The sequence below is a fragment of the Vulpes vulpes genome, chromosome 16, assembly GCF_048418805.1.
Source record: "Vulpes vulpes isolate BD-2025 chromosome 16, VulVul3, whole genome shotgun sequence".
NCBI lineage: Eukaryota > Metazoa > Chordata > Mammalia > Carnivora > Canidae > Vulpes > Vulpes vulpes.
Window position 1 is genome coordinate 47039663 of NC_132795.1, and position 18849 is coordinate 47058511.

The following is an 18849-nucleotide window of genomic DNA, read 5'->3' on the forward strand; positions in this document are numbered from 1 at the left end:
CACGGAGGCCGGGAGGGGAGGAAGGCGGGGCTTGCGGCCGTGGGAACCTCGCCTCTGCTGGGACCCAGGCTTGCTGCTGAGCACGGGCTCGGCCGCCCGTCGGGGGTTGAAGCCACAGACTCACTCGCTTCTTTTCAAGAGATGGGGGTTTATTGCAAACAGGCACACATGCTCAGGCGCCCCGGCGAGGCATGCACGTGGGATGCGGCCCGCCGGCGGGGTGGGAGGACAAGAGGACAGGAGGGCCGCGCGGAGCCGCAGGCGCGGCCAGGCCTGGGTGGGAGCCGGCGCTGGGGAAAGACGGGCGTGGGGCACGGGCTTGGGGGCCTCCTGAGCCGCAGCTGAGCTCGTCCGCGGAGCACCGTGGGAGCGGCCTCCGTGAGAGCTGGCGTGGGCTTGGCGCAGCTCCCTGCAGCCACCGGGGTTGACCCAGGACACTGAGGTGACCTCAGGCTCCTGACCCCGGCACACTGTCCTCCAGGAGCATCAGGTCCATGCTGCTGCTGGCGTGGGCACCCAAGCCTTGGCACAGGCTTGCGCATCTCAAGCCGTCAGCCCTCCGATGGACCCCAGGAGGCAGGGCCCTCCACATGAGCTGCGGGCTCCTGTCCACGCAGGGCCCTGGAGGGACAGGCAGGCCCAGCGGACCCCAGGGCCCTGGGCTTCGGACCAGGCTGTTGGTCACCGCCCTGTTTGGGGCTGGGCTGGGCGGGGCCTGGCTGGCTGCAAGGAAGGAGAAGGAGCAGAGGCAGCAGCTACGAAGGACAGAGGCCCTGCGCCAGGCGGCGGTGGGCCAGGGGGACTTCAGTCTGCTGGACCACCATGGACACACACGCTGCAAGGCCGACTTCCGGGGCCAGTGGGTGCTCCTGTACTTTGGGTTCACTCACTGCCCCGACATCTGCCCCGATGAGCTGGAAAAGCTGGTGCAGGTGGTCCGAGACCTAGAGGCCGAGCCTGGCCTGCCCCCTGTGCAGCCGATCTTCATCACTGTGGACCCCGAGCGGGACACTGTCCCAGCCATGGCCCGCTACGTCCAGGACTTCCACCCGCGGCTGCTGGGCCTGACTGGGTCTGCTGAGCAGGTAGCCCAGGTGAGCCGCAGCTACCGCGTGTACTACCGCGCCGGCCCCAAGGACGAGGACCAGGACTATATCGTGGACCACTCCATTGCCATCTACCTGCTCAGCCCCGATGGCCTCTTCACCGACTACTACGGCCGCACCGCGTCCGCACAGCAGATCGCCGACAGCGTGCGGCACCACATGGCTGCCTTCCGCAGCGTCCTGCACTGAGCCACTCATTAAAGGGGGTGTGATGGAATGGCGGGCCTGTGATCTGTACCGCAGCCCAGGAGGCAAGGGCAGGAAGGGGCTCAGGACTCGGTCACTCACAGAGAGTGCAGGGTACAGGCGGTCCTCTCCCTGCAGAGCAGGACTTGACGGGTTCTAAGAGTTAGGTGGGAGGTAACACCGTTTTATTGGGCTGGGCCAGCCAGGAAACAGGGTGGAGCGGGCAGATGGGTGCCCGGCACCCCTGGGGGAGCTCCAGAGCCCACTCCCAGCCTCAGCGCTCCCCACTCAGGGCTGGGCCATGGAGGGAGCAGTGTAGGTCTGGAAGCGCTTGTGGGCCCGTTGGTGCGTGAGCAGTCTCAGGGACATGGTGTCCACGGCCGCCTCCAGCCCCGGCTGCTGGGTGATCTCCACCGTGTAGTCGTTGGCCTGTAGGGATGAGGTGTCAGCAGAAGCGGGGACCAGGTCCCTCCCAGGCTCCCCAGGCCACTCACCAGCTGCAGGGAGGCCAGCATGGAGCGGCACACCTCAAAGGCAGGCTGGCCAGCCACTAGCTCCGCGAAGGGACACCACTGGTTGAGCTGGCTGAACCTTGAGACCACCTGGTCCCCATAGGTATGGATGTCAAAGGGCACGTGCTGTTCCTACAAGGAGGGGCGAGATCCTGGGGCAAAACCAAGGCGGGGGGGGGGGGGGGGTGTCCTGACTCGCAGCCAGAGCTCAGCTCAACCCCTCACCTGCTCCTGCAGCAGGGGCTGGATGGTGTCTTCCCATTCCCTGATGCGCTGGCTCAGCTCTGTCTCCTGGACGAACTTCTGAGAAGTGGCAATGAAGAGCTCCTGGAGGAGGACCAGGGAGCTGTCACCTTCTGTGCAGGGGCCCCTCCCCCAGCACCCCACCTGCTCTCACTCAGACGTACCACATTCCTTCGGACCAGCTCCTCGTAGCTCAGGGATGCTGACATGGCCTCTGCTTCTGGAAAGCAGAAACTGAGCTGCAACGGCCGCGAGCCACGCCCTTTCCTCCCTCCCCTGTTCTCTGGGACCCCCTCTCAGGCCTACCCAGGTCTGCAGTGGCCCCGGGCTGAGCCTCAGGAGGCTCTGCATACTCCTCAGGCTCTAGAAAGTCATCTGCTGGTAGACAAGAAGCCCCAGCTGGATGCAGGTTGGCTGGCAGCGGATGTGAATCCCCACCCTGGCCCATCCCAGTAGGCTCCCACCTGCTGTCCTCAGATCCTCCAGGGAATCCTCCAGGTTGTCATCGTCCCCAGGCCATAGCCCCTCATCAGGCCTCGGCAGCCACTGCTCACCCATCTGTGCAGAGAGCACCCATGAGGGGCACTGCTATCTCCCAGCAGGAGCCATCCGAGCTCCACACAGGGGCCAGTACCTACCTCCCTCTTCTGCAGCCGCCGGAGAGTCTCCAGCTGCTCCCTCACATGCTTCCAGTACAGGACCTCCATGTCTGCACACAACGGCCTTGTGAGAGGTGCTCCCGTGTCCTGCCCGGGCCCCCACCCCAGTCTCCCTAGAGCCTTGGGCACCCCCAGGCCCAGGGGAACCAGACAGATGATGCCACAGCACCTTACCTCTGGGGAGAGTGCACACAACCCTGACCTCACCTGCAAAACACGGGCCCTTCCGCCGGGGCCTCCTGCTGTCGGCATGGTCAGCGTCTTCAAGAGAATTTGGTCAGCAGGAATGAGGCCGAGTCCCTGTAGGCTGTCCCCGGACCCTCCCACCCTGGCCCAGCCCCAGCCCACCACTCACAGGCAGCCAGGTACCACTGGTGAAAGTCCTGCAGCTTGGTGGCACCCTTCCTCTTGCGTTTCTGTCCTGGAACCTCCTCCACACGGGGGGGCACGGAGTAAGGCCTACCTGGGGGTAAACGACTATGGGGGCACAACTTTGGGCCCTGTGGTAGGTTATGGCACCCACAGGTCCCAGGAACAGCTGCACAAGCACAGTTCCCACCAGGCTCCCAATGGATACAAGCCCACCCTCATCAAATGCTAGTGCTCCAGAGAATCCATCCAGATGCCAGAGAGGTGTCCCCTTGCACCCACCCAATTACCTTTCTTGAAGGGCTTAGAGTCCAGGGAGTCAAAGGGATCCAGGCTCTGCCAGGGGTCTGGAATCTCCTGAGCACAGAGCACAAGTGGACATGGGGGGTGGGGAGCTAAGGATGTGCACCCTCCCCCCAGAGCCCAGACACTGAGTGCAAAGAGCCAGCCACATTCAGGACCTAAGGGTGACACAGCAGGGAGGGAGGAGCCCCAGAGGGGCAGAAGAGCAGACTTAATTTCTGGAGAAAGGAAGATTCCTTGAGAAAGAGTCCACAGAAAGGGCCTCAGGCTAGGAGCTCAGGTTCTAAAAGCTGGAGGAGTTGGGGGGGGGGGGGGACAGTGGAGCTTCAAAGCACACCCTCCCTGGTCTGAGCCCCCATGCCCCTCACCTTCAGGGATGCTGGCTCCTGTCGCTCCTGCAGCACCCACCCACTGGGCTGGGCAGCACTCTGCAAAGAAAGAGCTCCAGGGGGTCCCTCTCCTCCTCCCTCTCCTCCCCTTCCTCTGGAGGAAGAGCCTGGCACCCAAGGCTCAGGCAACCAGCAGCTGTGCTCTGGCATCAGATGTCAAGAACCCTGCAGGGACCCTCTTAGGGTCCACAAAAACTCAAGGAAAAATTTTAGGAGAAAATACAAATAAATAAATGGTTGTGAGGTACCTTTTCCTTTAAAATATTTTAAATGTCGTGCATCTACCGATCAAAATTAAGAAACGTTAACCTCTTTCTTATATGCATCAGAGTTTTTCTTCTAACAGATTTTTTAGGGCAGCCCCGGTGGCCCAGTGGTTTGGTGCCGCCTTCGGCCCGAAGTGTGATCCTAGAGACCTGGGATCGAGTCCCATGTCAGGCTCCCTGTATGGAGCCTGCTTCTCTCCCTCTGTCATGAATAAACAAATAAAATCTTTAAAAATAAATAAAAATAGTTTTTTAGCTCCAGGCCAAAACACAAAGGTGACCCATGAGGGTGGTGGGAAGCAGCAAAAGCCTTCAAGTCCGGCCCCTACCAGCCCGACCCCAGAAGAGTCAGCTTTGGAAACCAGCCACCATCCTAGGTGCCAGCCACAACAGCATAGGGCGCGTGCCCTTGAACCCCAGCTCCTTGGTGAGGAGCAGCAGCTGTCCTACTCAGAGAGAGGAAAGGCGTGCTGGGCACACCCCAAAGAGCTGGGGGTGAGGCCAGGTCTAAGGCTGTCTGGAGGGTGCCCAGACAGGACTGCATGGCCCACGTGAGCGTGGGGATGCTTGCCTGGCTGACAGCTTGAGCTCTGCAGGCCTCAGTAGGGGTCCCACCTGCTGTGGGCTCCGGGGTTCCTGGGGCTCCTGGGGTACCTCGGGGGCCATGGCCTCAGGGAGCTCTGCTGCCCCCTCTTCATCCTCATCCTCACCACCACCTGCAGGCAGCGGATCCTCTGGCGAGGTACCTGAGCAGGTGAGTAGAGAGCAGACAGCAGTTGGGAGGCTGCCTTGCCAACGCCCAGAACCTGCAAGGCCACTCCTCACTCGGCCACCTTCAGCCAACCCAGGGACTGCAGCAGGGCACTCCACACTCTTCTCACACCACTCTGTTCTGTTTGGCTCATTTTCCTTTACCAATTTTCCTCCTGAAACACTGCCATCCGTGCTTGCCAGGGGAGAAGCAGTAGGCCCAAACCTCACAGGCCCAAGAATGGTCAGAGGGCAGTCACGAGACCAAGACAGCACAGTGAGCCACGGCTGCTACCCACACCTCACCCCTGGGGTGGCTGAGCACAGCGCACCCCTACCCACACCCTGCAAATGCAGCACCATGCTCCCTTCTCACCTGGCTCTGGGGAGACACTGAGCACGGGGATTGGGCCGCACACAGAGACTTCCATTGGCTGCTCCTCAGCCCTCTTAGCTTCTGGCAAAGAGGGGGATTGGGCAGGGTCAGCCCAACCCCTCCCCCAGCAGACCCCTCCCAGGGGCCCAGCAGAGCCAGGGCTCAGCAGGAAGAGCAGAGACCTGGCCCAGGACCCAGGCACCCTGGGTTGAGCCAGCTACAGGCAAAGGAGGCAAAGGGGATGTGCACCAGCAGACACATCCTCACAACAGGTGCCTGGGGAGGGAGGTGGGACCAGAGCCGGCAGGCACAGGGGACCCCTCCTTCTCAAGCCCGCCACACCCAAGCCCTCACCCTCCTGGTTCCTTGGCAACAGCGTCTCCGTGGGGGGTATGCCCATCAGCTCCAACATGAAGGCTCCTCTGGGGTGGGGGGTGCAGGTATTCATCCGGAAATCCTTCCGGCTGGCCAGGACTTCCCCCTGACAACTGTGCTGGCAAAACACATCCACTGCAGAGACCCTTGCCCAGCAGCCTCTCCCCTTATCTGAGTCCCCTCAGGCTCAGGCCGATACCTGTACAGGGGGCTGACATTCTTCTCCACCTCATCAGGTGCCACAAGGGCCATGGGCAGGAGAGGGATGATGAGGATCTCCTGCATGGAGGCCAAGAGTGGGTGAGCCACAGGTCCCGTGGGCTCCATGTGGGGAACCCATATGGGATGACCCCTCCAACCCCTGTCAGCTAAGTGCAGCCCCTACAGAAGGAGGGACACTCACACGGGGAGCCAGGTCACTCCTCAGATCCACGTTAGTGCGGGCATCAGGGAGGTCATCCAGCGACAGGAACTATGCGGGGACAAGAGCTCAGAAGCAGCGCCAGGCAAGTGCACGGCGGGCAGCGGCCACACACCCAAGAATCTCACCTGGTCCTCTCCCTCCTGGGGAGCCATGGAGCTGGTGTCCCCATCGGCCCCGTGTTCCCGCACCGAGGAGAGCTGCTTGGCCCGCCTGAGAGAGAACCAGTGCATGGGTGTCTGGGAGGCTGCAGGGGCCCGACACGGGCGTCCGCCTCCTGGCTCACCGCAAGTACTCACTTCTTGCCGGAGATGAAATCCAGAGCCTGGTAGACCAGCGAGTAGAGGTACTCCACCTGGTGACGAGAAGCGGACAGTGAGGAGCGGGAAGGAAAGCCGACCTCAATGCAACCTGGCCCTCCCCAAAGGCGGACACACACAGAAGCCCACCGTCCTCTCCAAAACTCCCAGCAGGGTCCTGCCAATGTCCACCTGGCATGTCTCATCAGTGTGGTCCTCTCCCCTTCCTCTGGCCCCACATGGCACACGAGTGGCTGCCTTCATACCCCACACACCAGCCCGCATGCGGTCCGCTGGCCCAGGTCTGTGCTGCTCCCGCCCAGCACCCACAGCTGCCCCCTTTCCTCCTGCAGGTTTGGGCCACCAATGCCCCATCTCCAGAAGCCCCAGCCACAACCTGTGGGACCCCACCCCCACGGTGAGGGTCAGGACTTCCAAGATGCTGGCCAGGAGGCTGTGCACCTGTGCCCCCTCCAGGCCGTTCCCTCTGGGGTAACCATGCCCAAGAACACAAGCAACTCTTCTTGGCCCTGCTTCTTTGTTTTCATGCCATAAGTTTGCATGAAATCCTTCTTTTATGCACAGAGCTCTGCACTAGACGGTGACCACGCGGATGGTGGTCCTTCGAACATGGGCCCCATTTATTTGGATTAATTTACTAGTGACTTTGGTAAGTGTCCGGCACGTCTCAGGACTCGGGCTTCACCCCATCCAGTCTACCTGAACTACGTACCACCGCTGTTCCCGCTTCATAGAGAATAAGCGGAGAGGCATTGCTAGTACTTACCATCTTTGACAGCCCAGGTCACAGACCGTCTGCATTGTTTCAGAAAGTCCTCCTGGATGGTGCTGACCCCCCACACCTTCCAGACTTTACTATTAACATGTCACTGCACTTGCTTTACCACACGCACATCTGTCACTGCACGTCTGTGCAGACGTTCCTTCTCTCTTTTTTTTTTTTAATTTTTTTTTTTAATTTATTTATGATAGTCACACACAGAGAGGCAGAGACACAGGTAGAGGGAGAAGCAGGCTCCATGCACTGGGAGCCCGATGTGGGATTCGATCCCGGGTCCCCAGGATCGCGCCCTGGGCCAAAGGCAGGCGCCAAACCACTGCGCCACCCAGGGATCCCCAGACGTTCCTTCTCAGGACACATGCAGGACGTAGGAATCTGACTTAATGGGATTATCTAGGACAAAAGCCAACGGAATCTCAAACTAACTTCTGGTGCCCCCAGTAAAGCTACTGTGTCCTGTGCTGGTCAGGCCTGAATGCAGGTCACTCGCCCCTCCCTAGCTGGGACCCATCACATACTTCTAAACGCTCACCTCGTGCACCTTTCTCCCAGCCACTAAACCGCCAGTTCTGGACCAGTGCGGTCACGCACTTCTTGCCCCTGCAGGAGGGACGGCTCAGCACGCTGGGGGAAGTCACGTAAGTGTGCCCCACAGCGCCCTCGCAAACCACAGGATACGCGTAGCGTCCGTCACGCTGCCCAGGCTGTCAGCCAGTCTGGTTCCACTCAGGAGTATTCTGAACTTCCACCAAGTCTGCTGATTCTCAGCCACTGACTTCTATTCTCCGTTATGAATACTTGGGCCCTAGGCAGGAACTCTGGGTCCACCTCCCCTACGTCACAACCCTGACTTCCGCCTCCAGACTCCTGAGAGGGGTCTTGGCAACCCATGGCCCTGACCAACTCCTCAGCTGTTTCTCCTGGGGTCTTGCTTCCTCCGCCATCCCACCTGCCCTTTCACCCTTCAGGTCCATGCGGTTCAGTCCTGGCTGTCGCTGAGGATATTCTGACACCTGCCTGCTGCCCATTTCTGATCTCGCCAGTCCAGGCCGGGGCCCAGAGCAGGGCACGAGCTGGCTGGCTGCAGGACCACTGCTTGACTTACGCCCACCCTTGTCTCCCCTCCCAGTGGCCTCTCCCCACCCCACAGTCTGGCCCTCCTCTCAGTGAAACCCCTGCTGACCTTCCAAGTATAGACCCATAGACACCTGAATACCTGTTCTGTATGGGTCAATCCACTGAATTCAACAATTTTTTCCTTCCCCTTAAAATTCTCTACCACTCTGACTTCCAGGACATTTTCTTTTATCTTTCTCTGACTTCCTTCTGGTGGGCACTTCCTAAATACCGATTTTTCTCAACACGTTCCCTTCATCCTGCTTCTCCTCTTACTCTACAATATGGTTTCTAGGTTTTAGGACTATTGACATTTTGGACAGGATGATTCTTTGTTGTGTGGGGGGGGCTCTCCTGGACATTGCTGGACGTTTAGCATTAGCAGCAGGCCCTGCAATTATAAATCTAAGCTTGCTCCTCGATGATAATTATTCGATTATAAGCGTGAGGTGTGTTAACAAGTGGGGAGGAGCAGGGGAGACCAGAGTGCTGGCGGGGCCAGGAAGAGAGGGTGAGCCTGCCATCCGTGCCAGCAGGACACAGCCTTGTCCCGGAAGATACTCGCACACGACACCAACAGCCAGGCGGCACCCACCTTCTTACTGTAGACACAAGCAGAACCCTGGATCAACAGCGCTGCCTCCATGAAGTTCATTGTTGTTTTCCCTTCATCAAAGGAAATGCAGATCTGGTCCAGCTGCAAGACACAACACCAGGGCCTTGGGGCAGCCAAAGTCTGCGCGAGTCTCCCCCAGAGAGCCCACCCCACACAACATGCAGTGTGTGTGCCTGCAGTGCCTGCTCACCACATGGCACCCTTCAGCCCTGGCTCTGCTCTGGGCTCACTGGTTGTCCATTGTTTTATTTTTGGAGGCGAGAGGCCGAGGATGTCTCCTACCTCCTGTAATCTCTGAGACCGCGTTTTGGAAAAGGGAAGCCCCTAGAGTTGTGAGGCACAAACAGCCGGAGCTGCACAGCAGTTCCCTTTGGGAGGCCCAGAGGCACTGCACACTGAGCCCCTCCAAGTCAAGGCCAGCTGGACAGAGTCGGGCAGGAGGAGCCCTCACCCTGGGAGTGCTGGGGAGGACACACACAGAACACTGGTGTCAATCCTTTGGGCAGAAACTAAGAGAACACCTCCAAATGAGTCCTTCCTCTGCAGCCCCTGGCCCCCGCTTGGTCCCTGAGCCCCAGCTCCTATCACCTCTTGTCAGTGACCCACAGGCTGTATGCCAACAATTCCCAAACCCGTCTACAGCAGTGCTGTCTCCTACACTGCAGCATGCGCCCAGAGCCACCCCAAGACACCTCAAAGCTCAAAGCCCCCTAACTCTTTATCTTCATACTTTTTTTTTCTTTTTTCTTTTTTTTAATTTTTATTTATTTATGATAGTCACAGAGAGAGAGAGAGGCAGAGACACAGGCAGAGGGAGAAGCAGGCTCCATGCACCGGGAGCCCGATGTGGGATTCGATCCCGGGTCTCCAGGATCGCGCCCTGGGCCAAAGGCAGGCGCCAAACCGCTGCGCCACCCAGGGATCCCCTTTATCTTCATACTTAACTCAGGGGCTCCCCACGCCTCAGCCCCTCTCCTGCACGCCTCTCAGCAAACAGCACTTGAAGCCCCAGCATGTTTTTTCAAACTCTTTGCCTTGGCTTTCCATCTGCCCTGCCGCCCACTCCCTGCCCTGCCCTGCCCTGCCCGGTGTGAAGGCCTCCGCAGTGTGGCTGGCACACCCAGGGCTTCTCTCCACCTGTCAGGGCCAATTCCAGCCTTTACCCCGGGGCCTGATGCCGGGGTCAATAACTTTGATGAACAAAGTGCTAACATCAGTAGGTGCGCATAAAAGACAGACACGCCCCAGGCAGATGAAGGAAGAGGCCTGGTAGGAAGACCAAGCTCGGCCACAAAGGCAGACCTGGGATTCAAATACTTAGGAACATGAGTATTATGCAAAGATGCCCGAAGCACAGGATAATGGCCAAGGTTAGACATTAGGCCCTAGGCACCAAAAGAAAAGGGGGAGTCTGGGAGGGTGCCACCAAGAGGCCACTTGTACCATTCCCATAGGATCCTGGGAGCTTCTCAGGCCAGTCTGAGCGAGCAGAGCATTCTGGAAAGAAGTGAGGAGCTAGCTTTCCCAAGGAGAGAGTATGAAGGTGAGGGCAACTGAGCCACCCAGGCCCTGGGCTGAAGGGATGGCCCTTTCCTCCTCAGCCTACGCTCGCCCGCCTGCTCCCAGGACCTCATGGTCCACCTGCCTTCCAACAACTCCCGAATGCATACTCCGGGCAGGGCCTCCCGTCTCAGCCTAAAGCCATGAATCTAACTGCCTTCCTCAAACACCGTTTGGACATCTTAGCTAAAACTCTCACCGGACAGGTCCATACTGAGCCTAGATACCGCCCCAACCACCCGTCCGTAAACCCACAAGCCCCAGCTCTTTTCTGTGCTCTCTCACCTCCTGCACTCAATCCAGGCCATGGTCCCTGCCCTTCCCTGCTCCTCTGACAGCCTGTCTGCTCCTCCCCACAGCGACCACCCATCTTGCTCAGCCAGCCCCACCTCTTGCCTGGGCCTCGGCACTAACTGGGCTCTTCCCATCCTTCACTCCCCTCCAATCTACTCTTCACAAGCAGGTGCTTGTCTGAAGATACAAGGCAGATGATGTCACTCCACTCAGAACCCTAATGGCTTTCTGCCACTCTTTTTTTTTTTTTTTAATTTATTTATTTATTTATTTATGATAGTCACAGAGAGAGAGAGAGAGAGGCAGAGACACAGGCGGAGGGAGAAGCAGGCTCCATGCACCGGGAGCCTGATGTGGGATTCGATCCCGGGTCTCCAGGATCGCGCCCTGGGCCAAAGGCAGGCGCCAAACCACTGCGCCACCCAGGGATCCCGGCTTTCTGCCACTCTTAAGAAAAAAACCCGAATCTGGGCAGCCCCAGTGGCTCAGTGGTTTAGCGCCACCTTCAGCTCAGGGCATGATCCTGGGGACCCCGGGATTGAGTCCCATGTCGGGCTCCCTGCATGGAGCCTGCTTCTCCCTCTGCCTGTGTCTCTGCCTCTCTCTCTCTTATGAATAAATAAAATCTATAAGAAATATTTAAAATAAAATAAAATCACTAAAACCTATATCCTTTAAAAAAAAAAAAAAGAAAAGAAAAAACTCCGAATCCTAAAGAGAGCCTTGCTGCCCGCCCCCACCCCCTCGCTGTACAGGGTCACACGATTCCCTCCCCGCGTTGTCCACGGAGCCAAGCGCCTTCCTACCTCCGAACATTCTTCACCTTGACTAGCCAAACCCTTTTATCCCCAACAGTTAGGGCCCCCAGATAAACTCTTTTTGGAACTCTCAACTCTTCTCTCAAATGTCTCATCAGTTTGTTTTTTGTTTTTGTTTCTGTCTCATCAGTTTTACACAAAGACACAGTGAGGAGACAGGTGGCCTCTGCTCTGCCACCTGTTACCTAGGATGCTGAGCCCAAATCTTAACCTCTCGGCAGACCTATACCTATTCCAAAACTCCACATAGCTACTAAATTAGGATCCATCCTCCCACAAGGGGGAAGCAGGGACTACTGTTTGCTTGCCACTATCATCTCACGATTTAACACAATTCTCGGCTCGGAAGACACTCAACAACCAACTAAAAAATGGATGCAAGAGAATACCAATGTGATATGATGTGCTTAAAAAAAAAATTCCTGGCAGCTGCATGGAAAATGAAAGAAAAAAAAAACGGAAGCAGGGAAATTAAGACTTCAAAGGGTAGAGAAGGTCTGGAAGAGCAACACAAGCAGCATGAAGGGAGGGGTGCCTGGGTAGCTCCTGTTGATAAACCGTCACCTTCAGCTCAGGTTGTGATCTCGGGGTCCTGGGATCAACCCCCAGGTCGGGCTCCCTGCTCAGCAGTGGGGAGTCTGCTTCTCTCCCTGCTCTCTCAAATAAATAAAACATTTTTAAAAAGAAACAAAGAAAGAAGCAGAAAGAGAGTTGACCAACTTAGGAAGTAGATTTACCAGGCATCACCAAGTCCAATGTGGAAACCTGGAATCCACAGCAGCCCCACGCAGCACTATCCTCTGAACTGTCGCAGCAGTCTGTGTCCAAGCAGAGGACGCTGACCGACAGGTCAAGCAGTCATTCAACAAACACTCATTCTGTGCCTGCTGTGTGCTGGGCACTCTACTATGCAGAAGGAACAGAGTACACACGTGGTTCCTACCCTCGCGGAACCTACATTCTAGAGCAAAAAGACCACAAATGACTGAACAGGCCAAATAGATTGTGATAAACATTCTAGAGAATATAACTGACTACGACAGAACTGCATTAGACGGGGTGGCGAGCTGACATTTAAGCTGAGGCATAAAGGATGAGGGGATCCATCCTACAGGGAACCGGGCGGGCTGCCGCGGCTCTGGGGTTGAGCGTCCTCCTCGGGCCCAGGTCACGATCCCCGGGTCCTGGGACGCCGCCCACGTCGGGCTGCCGGCGCGCGAGGAGGCGGCCTCTCCCTCTGCCTCGGCCCCCCGCGCCTGCTCACGCTCCGTCTCTCGGATACATAAAATCTTTTTTTTTTAAAAAAAGCAAGAGCTCGGAATCCCTGGGTGGCGCAGCGGTTTAGCGCCTGCCTTTGGCCCAGGGCGCGATCCTGGAGACCCTGGATCGAGTCCCACGTCGGGCTCCCAGTGCATGGAGCCTGCTTCTCCCTCTGCCTGTGTCTCTGCCTCTCTCTCTCTCTCTCTCTGTGACTATCATAAATAAATAAAAATAAAAAATAAAAAAAGCAAGAGCTCTGCGCCCGCGACCGGGCCCTCCCAAACACCCAAACGTGCACTATGCCGCGGTATCGGAACGAGACGCCAGTCACCGCCGCCAACGCATCCCGCGGCTCCCAAGTGCGGTGCGAGGGCGGCTCCGCGCTACTTCAGGAGCGAGCGGCTTCGAGACGCAAGGTCAGAATTGGGAGAAAAACCAAATACTCGTATCCCGAGGACGAGGGCGGCGAGGGCGCGGACAGCCGCGCGAGGCGGGGTCGGGCCCCCACGCCCCGGCGCCCGCCCGCGGCCCCGCCCGCCCCGCGCCCCTCCTCAGGGGCCGCGCTCACCTCCTCCAGATACTCGCCCAGCTGGGCCGCCACGTCCACCTCCCAGTTCTTGGTGAGGTCGCGGATGGGCTGCAGCAGGTGGGCGAAGCGCGCCTCCACGTCCTCCATGTCCGGGAGGGCCGGGGCGGCCCGCGGGGCGCAGAGCGGTCTTCGAGGGGAGCCAGCGTCCTCAGCCCGCCACCGCTTCTGGCGCCATTTTGCTGTTCCCGCCCCGGGAAAGGACGCAGCACGCGACGCCGCGCGCACACCTATGACGCACGCGGCCTCAGCCTGCGCCCGAGCGCGCCGCGCGGGGGCGGGGGCGGGGGCGGGGCTCGTCGTTCCTTGTGGGCGTGGGCGGGGCTTGCTGTTTGCGGGAGGGCCGGGGGCGGGGCTTGCCGGGGGCGGGGCCTGCCGTTTGCGGGCGGGGGCGGGTCTGGGCTTGTTGTTGCTTGTGGGCGGGGCGGGGCGGGGCCTGCCGTTGCTTGTGTGCGGGGCCTGCCGTTGCCGCCGGACGGACGGACGGACGGACGGGCGGGGCGGGGCGGAGCGGGGCGGGGCGGGGCGGGGCGTCCGGCGGGCGCGTTGGCAGCTGGCCGCGTAGCGGACATGGCGGCCTCCGGGCTCCCGCGGCGGCTGTTCCTCCAGGGCGTGGCCGCCGTCTACGCGTTGGCCTTCGCGTCCCTGTACACGCAGATCCCGGGTGAGGGCCCCGCGGGGACGCCCCCAGTCCGCGCCCTGAGTCCGCTCACGGCCCCGCCGACGCTCCGCCGGCCCGGGGGGAAGGGCGCGTGCGGTGACCCGCTTCCCGGAGGTCGCGGCCCCTGAGCGCGGTGGGCGCGCACCTGGTGGGCAGGTGGGAGAGCAGACGCGGAAGGCCCGGGTGAGCTCCGCCGGCGGGGGCGCTGGCCGGGGTCGCCGGCTGCGGCGGGTCTGCGGCGGGTCCGCGGGGGGGAGAAGTCAGGTTAGCAGAGCCCGCTGAGCCTGGGCTTTCTCCAGGTGACGGGGAGCCACAGAAGGTATGAGCAGGGGATAAGGGACGGCTGGAGTGGGAGCATGACGGCCAGGAGGGTGACAGGGGGGGGGGGGCCGCGGGCTGCAGGCCCCGGCCGGCGCGATGGGGGGGGAGCCTGACGCGCCCTCCCGCAGGCCTGTACGGCGCCGAGGGCATCCTACCTGCGCGGAGGACGTTGCGGCCGCAGGGCAAGGGGCGCTGGCGGCAGCTCTGGGAGACCCCGACGCTGCTGTGGGAGGCCCCGCAGCTGGGGCTGGACACCGCGCAGGGCCTGGAGCTGCTGAGCCTGCTGGGCGCCCTGCTGGCCCTGGGCGCGCTGCTGCTGCGCCCGCTGTGCAACCTCTTCGTCTACCTGCTGCTCTGGGCTGCCTACCTGTCGGCCTGCCAGGTAAGTGGGGCTGCCTGCTGCCCCCCGCGCCACCCGCACCCCTGTCAGGACCTCAGTCCCCCGTCCACCCTGGGCCCCGCCTGCCTCTGCAGACACCCCCTGCTCCCTGACAGCCTTTCTCCTTGCAGGTGGGCCAGGTGTTTCTTTACTTCCAGTGGTGAGTGACCTCGGTGTGGGGCTGCAGCAGGTGGGGCCGGGGAGGCAGGGATGGTTGCCTCTCCAGGGAGGACCCTCCGAGGGGAGCATCCTTGATGGGGAGGAGCCCTTTGTGCTCTTTCTTCTCCCCATAGGGATTCCCTACTGTTGGAGACTGGCTTCCTGGCCGTGCTGGTGGCCCCCCTGAGGCAGCCCCCCCGCCATAAGCAGACCCCCCAGAGTGGGCTGGCAGGGGCATCGCCCCATGAAGCCCTCCCCTTCTGGCTTGTGCGCTGGCTGCTGTTCCGCCTCATGTTTGCCTCCGGCGTGGTCAAGCTGACCAGCCGTTGCCCCGCGTGGTGGGGGCTTACTGGTGAGCGTCCCGTCCTGGACGTGGGACAGGGCTGGGGGTTGTCTCGCCCTGACCACCCCTTGTCACTTGCAGCCCTCACCTACCACTATGAGACCCAGTGCCTGCCCACACCTGCCTCCTGGTTCGCCCACCACCTGCCTGTCTGGCTGCACAAACTCAGCGTGGTGGCCACGTTCCTCATCGAGATTGCAGTCCCCCCACTGTTCTTTGCCCCCGTGCGCCGCCTGCGTCTGGTAGCTTTCTACTCCCAGGTCAGTGGGGACCTCAGCCGTCTGACGGGACATGGCCTTTGTGAGCGCTGCCCAGGGGGTCCTGCCGGGATTGGGTGGTTGGTGGGAGCACTCAAGGCCTCATGAGCGGGGAACAGGCTACCTCAGGGTGTGAAGGCAAGCCTGTGGGACAGGGTTCAGCCTCACTGGGAGAAGTCAGGTTAGCAGAGCCTGCTGAGCCTGGGCTTTCTCCAGGTGACGGGGAGCCACAGAAGGTATGAGCAGGGGATAAGGGACGGCTGGAGTGGGAGCATGACGGCCAGGAGGGTGACAGGGAGGGGATGTGATGCCTGCAAGAGAGGCCCAGGCACGGGATGCAGAGGGGCTTGGAAGGGCCCGGAAGGGGGTGGGCCTCGGGAGTTAGCATGGGTCCTCCCCCAGGTTTTGTTGCAAGTCCTGATCATCGTCACTGGCAACTATAACTTCTTCAATTTGCTCACCCTGGTGCTCACCACCGCCCTCCTGGACGATGGGAACCTCACTGCTGAGGCTGACAGCGGCCGCTGCAGAAAGACCCCCACTTGTGAGTGCCAGCTTGTCCCGGACAGCCAGGCATCTTCAGCCCGACTCCCCACCAGCAAGTTTCCTGCCCTCCAACACTTGTCTAGTGACCCCAGCCCACCTGTGACTGTCTTGCTCAGCAGCCTGGCCCAGATCACTGCTGGCCCTGCTGGCCCTGCTCCTGGAATGTACCGTCTACGGGCTGCTGGCCTATGGCACCGTGCATTACTTCGGCCTGGAGATTGACTGGGAGCAGCTTGCTGTTCACTCCACGACCAGTGAGTACCAGCTGGGGGGACAGGGGCAGAGGCTGGATTGCTCTCCTCACACTCCTTTCTTTCTGCAGCCTTTACCTTCCATCAGTTTTCCCAGTGGCTGAAGATGGTGACCCTGCCCACCATGTGGCTGGGGGTGGTCTCCCTCGGCTGGGAACTGCTGACTGCCTTCTGGAGGTATGTGGTCCGAGGGGGTGGGGTAGAGCTATACAGGGCAGGCCTGACTGCACTTGGGTCCCCCGCCCCCCAGGTGGACCCAGGTGCGAGGGTGGCTGAGGAAGCTCTGCACTGCAGTCCAGCTGTTCATCTTTGGCACTGCCACGGTGGCCTTGTTTGTGATCAGCCTGGTGGGTAGCACTCGGGGCGGGGGGTGGGGGCTGGAGGGACAGCACTGAGCTGCTGCCCCGTCTCCAGGTGCCATACTCCTACATAGAGCCCTCAACCCACGGGCGTCTCTGGACCGGTGCCCACCGCCTGTTCGGCACCGTGGAACACCTGCAGCTGGCTAACTCCTACGGCCTCTTCCGCCGGATGACTGGTCTGGGTGGGCGGCCCGAGGTGGTGCTGGAAGGCAGCTACGACGGGCAGCACTGGATGGTAGACCCTGCCTCGGGCCCCCAGGGCAGGGAGGCACCCATGGAGGGAGGAAGGTGGGGAGGGTCCGTCGGGTCCAGCAGGTCTTGCTCACCTGTCGTGCTGGGCAGGAGATCGAGTTCATGTACAAGCCGGGGAACCTGAGCCGGCCGCCCCCCATCGTGGCACCCCACCAGCCCCGTCTCGACTGGCAGATGTGGTTCGCCGCTCTGGGCCCGCACTCGCACAGCCCCTGGTTCACGAGCCTGGTCCTGCGCCTGCTGCAGGGCAGGGAACCTGGTGAGGCCTGGCAGAGGGGGAGGCGGAGGGTCTTGGCAGGGTAGGCCCCAGGGGGAGCAGGGAGCGTGAGAAGGGGTGGCAGGGGCCGGGGGAGACTGGGCTGTGCTGAGCCCTACTGCTCTGCAGTGATCCGCCTCATCCAGAACGACGTGGAGAAGTACCCGTTCCACAAGCAGCCGCCCACCTACGTGCGGGCTCAACGCTACAAGTACTGGTTCTCACATCCTGGGGAGCAGAGGTAAGGCTGGACACAGGGGTGGGGGGTGCTGGGGCCCGGACTCAAGCGCCCCCCCGGACATACCGCCCTGTTGCAGCCAGTGGTGGCGACGCCAGTGGGTCGAGGAGTTCTTCCCCCCGGTGTCCTTAGGGGACCCCCTGCTGGACACGCTGCTCAGACAGTTTGGTCTCCAGGTAGGAAGGCGTTAGTCGGGGGAGGTGGTGGGTGGTCCCCCCCCCCCCCCCCCCCGGGGTTGGTCTCCATGGGCCTCCAGTCAAATCTGCATCCACAGGACAAGAGCCCGCCCCGAGCCCGCAGCTCTGGCAATGCCCTGGCCCAGGCCCTCCGCTGGATACGGAAACAGCTGTCGCCCCTGGAGGCTTCCACCCTGCTCTGGGGGCTCCTCACCGCAGTGGGGGCCATCAGGGGCATGCAGGCCCTGCTGGGGCCCCGTCCCCCCCACGCCTCCCCTGTGGCCAAGGAGGAGAAGCACAGGCTGGCCCCTAAGAAGCACTGCGGGCCTGCCGGCAAAGCGGCCGCCCCCGCCCCTGACAACTGCAGCGGCAGCGTTCAGGCTTCTAGGAGGAAAAAGTAGCCGCGTTCCGTCAGCCACGTGTCCAGAGGGTCGGGTCCCCAGCACGCCGCTGGCCTTCCGCAGCAGGACACATGCAGCCAGCGTGCCTTAGCCAACAGGTGCCGGGACAGGTGCAGGTCGGGATGCGGTCCCCAAGGGCAGGCTTTGGCCGCCCTGCTGTGTGGAGGCCCCACCACCCCAACACCTGCGCGACCGGGGCCTTCCCCAGCCCATCCTCAGCCTCCACCACGAGGTGGGCAGGTGACTCAGCTGGGGGTCTTTCCCAGGACACTAACCAGGGCTGTGGGAGGCCCTTTCCTTCTGGAGAGAGCCAGGTCTGATGCCCCCAGCCCCGACCCCTGCACAGGCCGGGCTTCGGCTGACCTGCTGAGGACGCAAGGGAGGAGGAGGGAAGACACCGTGAGCCCTGGGCATTGCGGCCCAGGATCAATAAAGGCAGCTCTGTGTTTGAGCGCGCGTCTGCTGTCTCCTTCCACCTCACAGCCCTGAGGACACGGGCCGTCCCTGCCCCTGGCGGGGAACACGGCGCAGATGCTGTCCCGCTGACTGCTCCCTGGCTTTTGGGGGGCCTTGGTTCTCCCCGGCTTGATGTCTTGCATTAAACAGACACGAGGGCGAGTTCCCGCATGGCCCGGCCAGCCCGCCAGCGCTCACGGGACGTCCACGAGGTGGCCGTGTGGGACTGTGGGACCCAGAGTGCCCGAGGCCTGGGAGCACTGGGACCCAGCCCCTTCCTTCTTTCCTGCCCCTGCCTCCGCATCCCAGGAAGCGGCTGAAGGGTCAGAGCCCCAGAGCTCCCTGGGCAGGGCCGGCACCACAGGTGCCACATCGGGGGCATTGAGCGGCGGAGTGCTGGGGGGCGTGGGAGAGGAAGGAGAGCCCTGTGGAGGGGGAGGGAGGACCCACGACCCCCAGGAAGCAGCCTTGGGTCTGTCCAGGGG

At 61.2% G+C, this 18849-nt stretch overlaps 3 protein-coding genes across 36 annotated transcripts; 2 read left to right on the forward strand and 1 right to left on the reverse strand.

The window, feature by feature from the left end:
- Positions 1 to 131: 131 nt before the first annotated feature.
- NCAPH2 (non-SMC condensin II complex subunit H2) lies at positions 132 to 13823 on the reverse strand. Of its 31 annotated transcripts, none has more exons than XM_072741103.1 (22): positions 13289 to 13555; positions 12198 to 12421; positions 8979 to 9249; positions 8768 to 8869; positions 6255 to 6310; positions 6084 to 6168; positions 5938 to 6006; positions 5734 to 5813; positions 5514 to 5647; positions 5160 to 5237; positions 4649 to 4779; positions 3747 to 3806; positions 3366 to 3432; positions 3062 to 3169; positions 2914 to 2967; positions 2686 to 2756; positions 2512 to 2605; positions 2354 to 2425; positions 2212 to 2264; positions 2030 to 2131; positions 1787 to 1936; positions 132 to 1721 (listed from the first exon to the last, which is right to left on the reverse strand). In XM_072741103.1, the coding sequence occupies exons 4-22, from the start codon at positions 8825 to 8827 to the stop codon at positions 1581 to 1583; spliced, it is 1665 nt and encodes a 554-aa protein (XP_072597204.1). In that variant the 5' UTR covers positions 8828 to 8869; positions 8979 to 9249; positions 12198 to 12421; positions 13289 to 13555; the 3' UTR covers positions 132 to 1580. The 31 variants fall into 31 exon arrangements, with proteins under 31 accessions (XP_072597204.1, XP_072597201.1, XP_072597188.1 ...); XM_072741100.1 differs by having other exon boundaries at positions 2354 to 2422; positions 5160 to 5240; positions 9071 to 9249; positions 13289 to 13538; XM_072741087.1 differs by having other exon boundaries at positions 2212 to 2267; positions 2354 to 2422; positions 5160 to 5240; positions 9071 to 9249; positions 13289 to 13538.
- Positions 495 to 4278, forward strand: SCO2 (synthesis of cytochrome C oxidase 2). The gene has a single exon (XM_072741105.1). The coding sequence runs from the start codon at positions 495 to 497 to the stop codon at positions 1293 to 1295; it is 801 nt and encodes a 266-aa protein (XP_072597206.1). The 3' UTR covers positions 1296 to 4278.
- Positions 13815 to 18359, forward strand: LMF2 (lipase maturation factor 2). 4 transcript variants are annotated; one of them, XM_026019753.2, is made up of 14 exons: positions 13815 to 13970; positions 14417 to 14670; positions 14799 to 14827; positions 14961 to 15178; positions 15251 to 15429; positions 15829 to 15970; positions 16089 to 16226; positions 16295 to 16400; positions 16474 to 16570; positions 16638 to 16820; positions 16928 to 17096; positions 17223 to 17334; positions 17411 to 17507; positions 17606 to 18359. In XM_026019753.2, exons 1-14 carry the CDS (start codon positions 13877 to 13879, stop codon positions 17906 to 17908), a joined length of 2121 nt encoding a protein of 706 aa, XP_025875538.1. In that variant the 5' UTR covers positions 13815 to 13876; the 3' UTR covers positions 17909 to 18359. The 4 variants fall into 4 exon arrangements, with proteins under 4 accessions (XP_025875538.1, XP_025875539.1, XP_072597178.1 ...); XM_026019754.2 differs by having other exon boundaries at positions 13816 to 13970; positions 16092 to 16226; XM_072741077.1 differs by having other exon boundaries at positions 13835 to 13970; positions 17588 to 18359.
- The last annotated feature ends 490 nt before the right edge of the window (positions 18360 to 18849 follow it).